Consider the following 12,259-nt stretch of genomic DNA (forward strand, 5'->3'; position numbering starts at 1 on the left):
CATCTTTTTTTCAGCAAAATTGATGTTTTGCAAATGCCCTTCACTTTTCCTACTAAAAAGAAACTGAAGGCGGAAAGTTGAATTCTCTGGAAACTTGCCTTATTTGAATACATTAACTTTTTTTTTTAGCAAGGGGCATGTAAGTGACCTATCCACACAACAGAAGGATTGTTTTACGTTTCAGCAATTTTCTAGAACTCAGGTGACGGAACACTAATGGGCCAGTCACAAAACATAGATGAGCCCAAGCTCAGGATGAAAATACAATGGATAGGTAATCAATGCTGCAGGAAGTTTGGCGTTCCATATAATTCCTAACTGCAGAGAAGACACCAAAGGGCAGAGTCCGAGATGTAGCACCTCAGGGTTGACACAGAGTTCCTAAAATGCCACTGGTAGTCCTCAAAGTTTCTTGATTAGCAGAGTTTCCAAACTTAACCAATACTTTCAACTCCACTTACTGATGCCCGAAAGCCTATAGGGGGCCTCTCTCACCATGGTGCGGGACACCATTTTTAATTTTTTTATTTATTTAAAAGGTTTTATATATAGCGCTGGCTGGACCCAAGAGTATCAGAGCGCTTTACAAGGTTTGGTAATGCAGAATTGCAATATAACATTTGTACAATGAGGTAATAAACAAGACAATTCGAAAATTTCAAACATTATTCTTTTTAACTGAGGTAAATCAACTAGGAAAACATTAGTTAAACAACAGATCGTAGATTGTAGGACTGGTAGAAAGCAAAGTTAGTTCGTGAATGAAGGGGGGGAGGGCGTGAAAGTGAAGGGCGACTGTGGAGAGTGAAGGTCGACTGTGGAGAGTGAAGGGTAAGGGGAAAGCAGGTGGGAGTAGGTGGGTACTACCCGAAAAATAAAAGGGGGGGAGGTGGTCATAAATAAAAGAGTTGAAAGGAGGGGGGAAGAGGGTAACACAATAAGTAGAGGGGACCTATACAGTCAGGGCAGGGGTAAGAATTAGTGTCCAGTGAGGTATTAAGGACCCCAGTATTTGCTGAGAAGGTGCAGCTTGAGGTCTTTTTTGAAGCTGAGGTAGGAGGGGTTGCAACGTAGATCTTTAGGAAGGGCGTTCGAGACGGAGGGCGCGTTTCCAGAGAAAGAGCGTGACTGTGTTGATTTCTTTTTTAGCAAGGGAGGAACTAGGATGAGAGCGTTAGTGTTCCTCATTGTTCTAGTACAGCCCGCTTTGTGGAGTTTATCAGAGAGGTAAGATGGCGTTTTTTGATGAAGGGCTTTGTGCGTGATGCAAGCATTCTTATAAGTGGATCTGCCTTCGATAGGAAGCCATTTAAGGTCTGAGGACGGGGGAGATGTGATCGAACCGCTTACAGTCCGTAATAAGCCTGGCAACAAGGTTAAGTACGGATTTCATAGGGGCTAGGTGGACGTTCGGAGTTCCAGAGAGAATGGCATTACCGTAGTCGAGTCTAGACAGGACCAGTGATTGCACCACTGATTTAAATTCATCAGCAGGAATGAAGGGTTTAATTTTCTTGAGATGATGGAGTGTGAGGAGAGCACCTTTGGCCGAATTTTTTATGTGGGGAGTAAGACTGAGGCTCTGGTCAACGCTGATGCCGAGGGATTTAACTGAGTTAGAGATGGAAAGAGAACAGTTGAGAGCTTTGATGTCAGAGATCCAGTGTTGAATAGGGAGCGAATTGTTTTTAGGAGAGAATAGAATAATTTCCGTTTTTTTAGGGTTGAGTTTGAGGTGGTTGTGATGGAACCAAAATTGAATCTTAGTCAAGGCATCATTGAGGTGTAGAATGTCAGCATGGGATTTGGTCTTACAGTAAAGTTGGGTGTCATCAGCATAGAGGTGGCAACTGATTTTTGCTTCCTTAAGAATGAGGGTGAGGGGTTCCTTGAAGAGGTTGAATAGAGTGGGAGAGAGAATAGAACCCTGGGGGACGCCCAAGGAGACCGGCAAAGGTTCAGAAAGGCAATCGCTGACTTTAATTTGTTGGGTTCTGTGTTGCAAAAAGGAGGAGAACCGTTTGAGAACAGCACCACTGAAGCCAAAACGGTCTTTGAGAATATTGAGTAAGGCAGTGTGGTTAACAGTATCAAAAGCAGCAGAGAGGTCAAGGAGAATGAGAAGGGAGGATTCACCCTTGTCTAGGGAGTGGTGGATGTCATCAATGATGTTGAGCATGGCAGTTTCAGTGCTGCAGCCCTTTCAAAAGCCTGACTGTAATGCGTCCAAGAGGTTGAATGAGTCGATGTGTTTGTCCAAATGGAGCAGGGCGCATTTTTCCAGGGCCTTAGATAGGAAGGGAAGGTTAGAAATAGGGCGCAGATTATTTAAGTCATTAGGGTCAGCTGTAGCGTTTTTGATGGTGGGGGTGATTTGTCCTAGTTGGAGGGAAGCAGGGACACTACTGGTGGCTAGGGAGGAGTTGATGATGGTGGTCCAATATGGGGCGATAATGTGTTTTAGGTCTTGGACAAGATAGGCAGGAAGGGGATCTCTGGTATGCGAGGATGGTTTAAGCTTGGTGATGATGCTGAGGACTTCCCGTTCTGAAACTGGGCAAAAGTGATTCCAGGATGCATTGTTTTTTAGCTGGGGGCTAGTGTAGTAGTGTTCAGAAGGGGTGACAACGGGGGCGAGTTGGGAAGAGTCCGGGGAGGGGTAGGTGTGGATGGAGACTTAGGGGGAATGTCAAGAAGGGGTGGTAGGCTATGCGGGAGGGGAGTTAAGACAATGGATTGATCAATCTTAGCGATTTTATCCGAGAAGAAGCTAGCAATTTCTTCACATCTCTCGACCGTAGCCATTAGTTTGGGGGGGGGGGGCTGAAGCAGTTTGGTTTTTGACAATGCTAAATAATTCCCTGGGTCGGTTTCTTGCCCGGTCGAGTTGTGAAGGAGTTGGCCCTTGTGGCTCTGAGGAGGACAAGATTTGAGGGGGAAGGGTGTTGCCTCCACGTGCGTTCAGTCAGTCTAAGAGCGTGTCTCTCATTGTTGAGGTCGGTGTTGAACCAGGATTTGGAGGGGTTACGTTTTTGCCGTTTTAATTTGGCTGGGGCAATTTGGTCAAGGACTTCAACAATGGATTTGTTGTAGTGTTCAGTAAGGTCATTAGCACTTTGGGAGAGAGGAGTAAGCCGTAGATGTGCTTTAATCTTAGTCTCCAGTTCGCCCGGAGGAATTAGGTGAAGATTTCTGGTCAATTTCTAATGTTTGATGATTTTTGGGGGGGGGGGGGCGCAAAGCTGGTGATCATGAAGAGGATGAGGTGATGATCGGACCAGTCAATGGGGACGATGTGGGAAAGAGTAGCCAGTTCTTTGCTAGTGATGATAGCGTCAAGAGTGGCACCTTTGGAGTTTGTTGGAGAATGGCAGAGTTGTTTCAAGTCACTGATATCGAGTAAGTCATTGATGAGACTAACTGAGGGATCGTCATTTTTGTTCCAGTGGAGGTTATAGTCTCCGAGGAAGAGGTTTCTAGAATTGGAAATCGAGGATTGGGTAAGAAGATTGGACAATTCCTCCACAAAGGAAAGAGGTTCACAAGGGGGATGATAGATGTTATGTAGACGAATAGGGGTGGAACCCTGAACTATAAGTTCAGCACCAAGGTTTTCAAAAGTAGTATGGTCGGAGTGCTGGACAGGTAAGAGTTGAAGTTCTTCTTTATAGATTATGGCAAGGCCCCCTCCGATTTTGTCAAGCCTGTTTTTTCTGAGGATGGAGTAACCAGGGGGAGAGAGCAGGTCAAGGATTGATGACGAGTAGGCATTGAGCCAGGTTTCCGTAAGAAAGGCGATGTCAATGGCTTCACTAAGGATAGTTTCCGCGATTTCTGTTGCATGACAGGCTGCCGATCGGCAGTTAACCAGCATGCAGTTGAGGGGTTTAGGGTCGTTTTTTATAGGGGAACAGGAATGGATAGTGGTGAGTTGTTGAGGGGGTCTGGGCGAGGCTGGGGAGGAAGGGATCCTACTTGTCCTCAGGATCACAGGGATAGATGAATGAGGTGAAAGGGAGTTCATAGTTGAGGCGATAAGGGGGTGGGATTTATTGAGGTCAAGGAGGTCGGAGGAGGGAAAATGGCTCGGGGAGAAGGGTTGACTGAGTAAACAATTACTGCAAGGCGGTCTAGGTGGAGAATTGCGGCAAAGGGGAAATATTCCCTTGGTGAGGGAGTGTGGTATTAGTTTGTCCGGAATACAAGGGATAGGCATGATTGGAGGGGTTCCTTAAGGAGAGGGAGTTGAAGTCATTTCTGAGAGAAGAAAGTTCTAACACAAGGGTTGAGAAGTTGAGTTCAATATTGAGGAGTGATTAGATAAGAAGCGAAATAGGGAAGGGGGCTAGGAGGTGGGGGAAAGGGGTATGTTCCATGTTGGTCAGGGTGGGAGGTGTAGGGTGTGGATAAGGTGGGAAGCCAGGTGGGGGGAAGTGAGGGGTGTTTAGGTTGCAAGATAGAGGTGGAATTGAAGGGTGTGAGATGGCATTCTCAGGGGTCAACTGGGTGTCATGAGAAGAAAAAGGGGCATGGGGGTGATGAGGGCTGTTAATTTGGTTATGGGGGAGAAGGTTACTAGGAGAGTAGGACATTGGAGTTATTAGTGGAGCCTTTGGGGGATCGGGCAGAGGGATACAAGAGGAGGAGGGAGGATTTGGGTGGCTGAGGGAGTTGTAGGAATGTCAGGAGGAGGGGAAGATGCTAACGAGGCAGGGGGAAAATACATCTGGGATTCGGGGATGTCATTGATGGTTGATGAGTCAGGGACAGGTTGGGTTGGGGTCAAGGAGGGAGAGGACGAAAGGGCATCCTGTGATTGGGAGGCTGAAAGGTTAGAGGCAAGTGTGGGTAGTGGGATAAGGTGCTGAAGTGGTGTTCAAAGATGGTGAGGTGGTTTTCGGAGGCTTGTATAATGATATTTCCCGATTTGAAAATAGCGATGTCGATTTCGTCAAGAAAAGTGGGGGAAGGAGTGGTGGATAGTTTCAAACCGTATGGGATTTTGCAGGAATTCGTGATAGGAAGGTGGTGGAGGAAGATACTTTTCCATTTAAAGGGGCGTTTGGAGTAGAAGATGTAGTTAGTTTTTATGATGGAGGTTAGGCTAATGTAGTTGTCAACAAATAAGGTTTCTTGGTGGCATATTAGAAGTTTGTGTTTAAAGTTTTTCTTCCCATTTTTGGAAAGATTGTGGGGGGGAGGGGGGGGGGGGGTAAAGGATGGACCAAGAGTTAGGGTCATGTCTAGTGATGGGTGAGTCCAGTGTCGCAAGAGTATGGTTGAGGGAGGCATGGTTGTTCAACTGGAGTGGTCAGGGGGAGATGTGCGGGAGGGAGATTGAGGTGGGGCACAGAGGGGTGGGGCGGGTAAGTCAGAGAAAGATAAAATCCTCAGGTAAGGGCGGTGGCCGTGCGATGAGGTGGCTCAAGTGGTAGGCGTTAGGGGGGGAGGAAAATGAAAGAAGGGGGGGGAGAGTCCAGGAGTAGAGACAATGGACAGGGTCAATATCATGAGATAGGGAAGTATGGTAAGGTAGAACCAGTTAGGAGATAGAACAATAGAATGAGATAGGGAAAAGGAAGGGGGAAGAATGAAACAGAGGGGAACAATAATAATAAACAGATCAGTGAAACACTAATAATAAACAGATCAGTAGAGTACAAGGAGACGAAAGTACTGAGTGCAGCTGTGCGTCTTCTTCAATGGTAGGCTATATAACATTCAGAAAAATTAAAACTAGAAAAAACTAAATGAGGTAGACCATTATGAGTGCACACAGTGCAAAGATAAATAACAAGTAGCAACTATTCTGAATAAATTACGACATTGTTCACCAGATTTTCCTCCTGGATTATGTTGGTCCTCATTCGATCCTAAGTCTATGAATCCAGTTTACAAAAATATGACCATGAAGAACGAAACACCATAGGAGAACTTTACCAGCTATAGATAGTAAATGTAAGTGAAACGTACTCGCCTGGTGTCCTGAGGAAGAATTACTCCATCATCCCAAAGTCTTGAAGATGAGTAGAAGGCTGTGCTTTCATCTTCCAACCTAACAAAACAAAATGCCCATCTTTATTTCCCACACATATGAAAACCTAAATATATTTAAAAACATGAAGTGGAATGCTGGATTAAATTACCACAGAACTCTACTTTCAAGCTCCATATGGAGTCCAACCCTCAGCAGAAGTGGAAAATGAATACTTATCTACTACATACAAGAGGACCATTTAAAGGAGTAGGAAGTCAGTGTGTAAGGAACCTTCAGTAAAAGCGAGTGTCTCGTCATTTTTTTTACTTGAGATGTGAGGCAAATGTCCCCAGTGGGCACTAGACCTAGCTCCTCCCGAAACTTACAATGAGATTTTAGATTACATATTTTCTATAGTAGTCACTGATGTAGGGCACATTTCTACTGTGTAAAATGGAATTATGTCATTGTTGTGAGGGCCTTCTTGGGCCCACATCGGTTCTCCATTTTAGTTTTGTATTTTACACGTTCATAGCAGACATCATTTTAGCAATATCATTTTTACATGTTTTCCTTGCACTATATTATTTTGAGAAGACACTGCACACGTTGCTTGTTTTTAGAAAACCTTTCTCGCTATATAATCAGTACACGCCGTTCAAGACAAAGAACAAGATTTCCTAGTGCCTGCGTTGTCCATTCGGAGATAACTTTTAACATCTAGACATATCACTGCACCAGAGCTGTACCTCTAACAGAGTGGCTTTATTAAATAAACAGTGCACTGCCTTTTTAGAGGTCAGAGGAGCATTCCAGTCACGAATGTCCTGGAACAAAGGCTGTGCTCCACATGCAGCTCTGCTGATCTTCCATCCTGCAAAGAAGGAATGCCCGTCCTACTGGAGGGCCATTTCCTGGCCAAGTTATCCAGGTATGGGGGCTCAGGCTAACCTAAGAGATTGGGCACAGGGTAAACACAATATGCTCTCAGGGTAGGGGTAGTGATAGGCAAAAATATAGAGAAATCAGACTGCCAAGGTTGGACTGTTTATTCTCTTCAACATGTTCATAATGCTGGTTACATCGATTTTCTTTTTTCTGCCTAATAATCACAGCTCATATTTTCTATGCAAGACAAACACTGTTTCAATAAATGTATTGAAAACTTTATTTTATCTTTCTTTTGTTTATCATGGGCATAAATAAGTCAACAACAAAAGGGGTAAGATCTGTCATGTTTGAGGTTGACAAAATCACCTGCTACCCCTGGAAGGTTAGGGGTTCGGGTGAGGCACTGTGAGCTAGCTCAGAATTAGGTCGATATTCTCAGATGGTTTAGAAGATGGACTTAGTCCCTACATTCTGCAGTTCTGTCGTCCTATAAACAGCCCTACCTTTTCTAGCAGGAACCGTGTAACACCATATATCTGTTGCAGTTGTATGTGAATTAATGGAAAACGTTTTCCTTGAACTACATTGTCCTCGTTACAATTTAATGGAAACGTTTTTATCTAATTATGGTTTTAACATTTGTTTGTTTTATCGAAACCTTTTGGAGGAATGTCTTTTTTCTCGAAAAAGGCTATTTTTATTCCGTTTCAAACTATTTTCTACTAGTGCATTTGAAGCAGCAGTTTAGAATGTTGATCTTTGTCATATCAACTTTCCTTCTAACTGGAAGGCAGCAGAGGGAGCAGCACCACAAGACTTCTGTCAGTCACACAAAAGGTAAAAGTAACTATTTGCTGATGCAAATCTGCTCTAAAAGTAGTGTTCCTTTTCCATGCATTACATTGAACAGACACTATTTATAATTTGTGTTCTATTCCAGTGGCAACAACTCTGAAAAGAAATGGAAGCAAAATGAATTAACTCCCAGCATCGTAGACTTGTTAACTACAGGAGGGTAAATCTACAACAGAGAGAAAAGTTACAACAGAGAACGTTTTCTGGAAATGCACTCAATCTCAAAGGGCAAACTGTCGGAAACGTGCCTGCACAGTCTCAGAAAATTGCGGGCGCTACATTTGAACTTTAACCTTTGTGCCGGTTTTGCAATCAATTGTTCCAGAGTTTTATTTCTAGTGCATTATTTAAAAATTCAATAAATCACTAACGACACTGTTTGTAGCGTAGTTTCGATTAAACTGTGTTTTCATTTAAACGCTCTTCTACATTTTCGATTTGAATGCATTTCCATTAAAATGCTTCCACAAATTTTCGACGTTTGAGCGACTTTCCTTAAAAATAGTTTTCCATGACTTGGTCCCTCCAATACGCTTTCTATGATTTCGTTTTTCTATGAATTAACCTACTAACATATGTTACATGTCACTGCAAAGAGCTATCAAAACCACATTTGAAGTTCATGGTTAGTCTTGGCTGTAAAATCGAACTGTAAATTTCTATCCTACATTATCATTGCAAGTGTTTTGGAACGTTAAATATATACTGCGTTTGCTTGATCTCAGTTGGCATATGATTTCTAACTATTGCTTGTAATGACTATACACGCAATCCAAAGGATGCCCTACTAGGATGAATATCTGTGCCTGAATATGTCTCAAAACTGATGCAGTTTCTTACCTGGGGATATGGTTTGTGGCAACCAAACTATACCAGAGTTCCATTTATGCAAATCCAAAATGGCGATACCCTGCCTCATCTTTTGGAAGTTTTTTTCCTGCCTCCCAACTCCCACTTCGGCCACTGGTCTCTTCTGGACCACTTGGTACATTCCTCACGTTGTTTCAGATTCCACTGTCTGGAGTGACCTGTTCTATAAATGTGAAACGTGGTTTTCTGCAGGACTGGCGGCAAGAAGCCTGGGAATTTTATTTGGAAACGCTAGGGCTTTATCATCACAGCAAGACCAAAGGGGATGATGGACGGAGTGCTGAACATTGCAAGCACTCACCCCCAGTCAACTGATCTGGGTTTAAGCCATCATCATTCTTTAGCTCACTCCGCCACCCCAGTTCAGACATGGCCATATGCAAATCAGTCTAACCCTGTGTCTCATGGGAACAGTCCAGCCCGAACTGCCAAGCCATGCCATGAAACCGGTCCCAGGATGCTTGTTTCCAGCCCAGGGAGGACCTGGTTTGGCAGTTCGGGCTGGACTGTTCCCATGAGGCACAGGGTGAAGACTGATTTGCATATGACTAGGTTCAAACTGGAACGGCATGGAGAGCAAAAAAACGATGGATTTAGGCCCAGATCTCTGTACTGGGGTGAATGTATGACATTGTTCTGCATTCTGTCCATCAACTGTTGTTTTTGCCTTTATCATCACAGCCAGACTGGTGTAGCCATTAACATGCACGTCCCACCCCACACGATGAGAGGATCATAGTAGAACCAAAGCAAAAAGAAGACTCCCCTGCAAGCAACTGTGTAATTCTTAGCTGAGCAGTTATGAGGTGTCTGCAGCTCTATGTCAAGCTCTCCCTTGAATGTGCCGAGGACATACAAAGCCAATCTCCTGATGATCTAGAAGCTCACTGGCCCCTGTGGAACTCCCCCACCCCCAGGACTGGGTGGCGAAAGTTAATAAAGGAGGAAGGAGCTGCCCGATTGAAAGAACCGAGGTAAAGCAGTTAGTACTGGACATTCTCTTTCTTGCCTCTGTGGAACTTTCCACCTCAGTCTGGAGGACAGAAAGTGTTTAAAGAAGAGCAAGCAGTTGCCTGCCTAGTAGATTCCCACTGCCATTTCCTGCGACTGATTCCATGCTTGGGGTGCTGAAGAGTTTCAAATTCAAGAAATATTGCCGAGTAAACACTTTCAGCAAAACCCACTACTATGTTTTACCCAACACTCTTCATGTTTGGTTCGGCCATAAAGTGCATCTAGGTCCAAGATAAATGCATGGAAAATGCCTTTAATTGCCTACATGTTTTCATTTTGCACAGATTAACATGAAATAATATTCACCAGTGCTTTCCTGTGGCCTCATAAGTACTCTTAAATTCTTAATCGTGTTGTTGTCTGGATAATCTGTGCATACATAAATTACATGGATTTTCACTAAGTAGTGCTTTGCTGTTTGTGCCAAAGTGCTAAACCTGAGCCGGATGTTTCACACAAAGTGTTATTTTGGGGGTTCGGGGGTAGTCAGACTGTTCGGCATTGTAGAAGTTCTTTATGAGAGCTGCTACTGAAGGGAGTAGCCATCACCCCAAGCCTAATAATTCACGCACTTAAAGAAAAATGCATCCTACATTTGCCTTTCCTGTTAAGTTCAAACCTTTTGTCTAAGTCTGAATTTAAATTTCAGAACAAAAAAACGATGGAATAATACTCAACCTACTTTCCTGTAACCATATAAAAATTGTGCTGCACACTTTTTGTAAACTTAAGACGCATTCACATTCCACATTCAAACCTGAATTATAAAGACATGCATTTATAAATACCTATTAACATAAAAATAGCCACTATTGAATATATTATATAACAGTAAAGCTGCATTATTAACACTGAAGGTGCATGGCAGCCAAAAGCAACAATTTAATTTTATTCTGTCATGCATTGACCCCATATATAACAGCCCGGAATGACCTCTCTGAATGTAATCCGCTGGAGGGTAAGCTTATCTCAGGAGAGCTCACAAATCTACGGAGAAAGTAGAAAAATATTCTCAAATATTAGAGAGCACACGCTCAAAAAACTTACATTTTCTTAAACCGCTTTAGCTGTGAGTAATCTGCGAAGCTGCCCTCTTCTCTCTGGGCTTGCACATCTACAACTCTGGAATCCATAATGGCGGTTCTTGCGTTTGGCCACAGGAACAAAAAGTTTGGTTCAAAGGATCTACCACACTAAAGAATGGGAAGGAATCGTGTTATATCGTTTTTGACTTTTAGTAAAGTTAATTTACAGGCAGTTCGCATTTGCTGCATATCTTACTCTTTACGGAATTAGATTAACTCCTTCCACATCAAAGTTTTTGTGCATTTCAAATACATACATTCGGTGACAATTACACCAAAAATTCATTTCTAAAATGTTTATTATTTTGCATTATACTAGAAAGTGAAGCTGATTTTCGACCTGCAGCACAGTCAGAACTCTCCAATGGAGTAAAGACACAGCGTGCAGATCTGGTGCATATCCAAGATAATAAGCTGTAATGATATTTCATTTGTTTTGTAATGTTTTGGGTTGTTACTGCTGCAGTCTCAAATACAAGCAGGCTTTCTTGTGCTTATGGTGTCCACAGATAGAACCTGCGTTAAAAATGTTCACACAAAAACTTGTAGGACACAACCCTCAAAAACTGACATAGGTGAACCCCAGGACTGCAGCCGAACACAACAAAATTAACTAGCGTTTCTGATTTTGCCCAACCAGAGGAACCCTTTGGCGGACGGCAAACATCTTTTCCTTCTGATTGGGCAATTCTTACGGGCAATCTTTCTCCAATAACAGGGCAACCATGATCAGTGCAATGATGGGTATTCTTCGTGTATCAACGACAATTCCATCCTGTGTGTAAAGTTATGCCGTGTCAGAATGATGTTCTGATTCTACCCAAGGCATGACACAAATCTTAACTAATTCACGCTTGATAAAGTCAGAAACTATATAACAAAACATTGCTAATTATTTTTTCAAATTTCTTAATTGTTTCTTCAATCAATAGTCAAACTCAACTCATCCCCTTGCCCTTTCATACCCTCCTAGAAGAACTCACACCATTGATGCAACATCATAACATTGCAAGTCACATATGGTGTGCAGCATGTTTTACATGCGTTACAGTCATGACTGACAGCAATAATCCATCAATGACATTTTCATTACTTTTCGACTCATTTCACCTTAGCGTATCCAGATGATACTCATCATGTATCTTTTGGCCACAACCAATTAAACCACCTTGGTGTGTTTAGTTCTAGGTGCAAGTCTCAGTAGACACATTTTGTGCTGATGATTGTAATTCTATACCCAGAAATTTACCAAAGTTTTTAACCACTTTCATCCAGAAACTCATTATTCTTGGACATTCTCACCACTTTTGCATGAAGTTACCCAGCTCCTTTTTAGGTCGAGCATTCATTCAAGACCTCTTGTATATACTTTAGTATATACTTATTTGTGTATGTACGTTGTGAGCTCTGGAGATCAGCCCTAGGACTTGTCTGCTTCTGCTTAGGGACTTATTTTCTGTTCAACTGCCTCTATTTAACTCTCTTGATAGAAAACGACCAGTAGAGGTCAGTAAAATACCAGAATTGCTTAATGACTGGATTAGAGATGTCACATATGGCCATTCCC

General features: G+C 42.9%; 1 protein-coding gene across 1 annotated transcript in view; it reads right to left on the bottom strand.

Annotated features, from left to right (window-relative positions):
- LOC146834773 (methylcrotonoyl-CoA carboxylase beta chain, mitochondrial-like) overlaps nt 1-12,259 on the bottom strand; it is a 341,939-nt gene that overhangs the window by 14,343 nt on the left and 315,337 nt on the right. Inside the window, exons 10-11 of the mRNA XM_085602299.1 lie at nt 10,655-10,800; nt 5,974-6,055 (exon numbers count right to left, since the gene is read on the bottom strand). Coding sequence (XP_085458425.1) covers nt 5,974-6,055; nt 10,655-10,800 — 228 coding nt within the window. The remainder of the gene's footprint in view (nt 1-5,973; nt 6,056-10,654; nt 10,801-12,259) is intronic.

This window comes from Triturus cristatus, chromosome 4_2 (genome assembly GCF_964204655.1).
Source record: "Triturus cristatus chromosome 4_2, aTriCri1.1, whole genome shotgun sequence".
Taxonomy (NCBI): domain Eukaryota; kingdom Metazoa; phylum Chordata; class Amphibia; order Caudata; family Salamandridae; genus Triturus; species Triturus cristatus.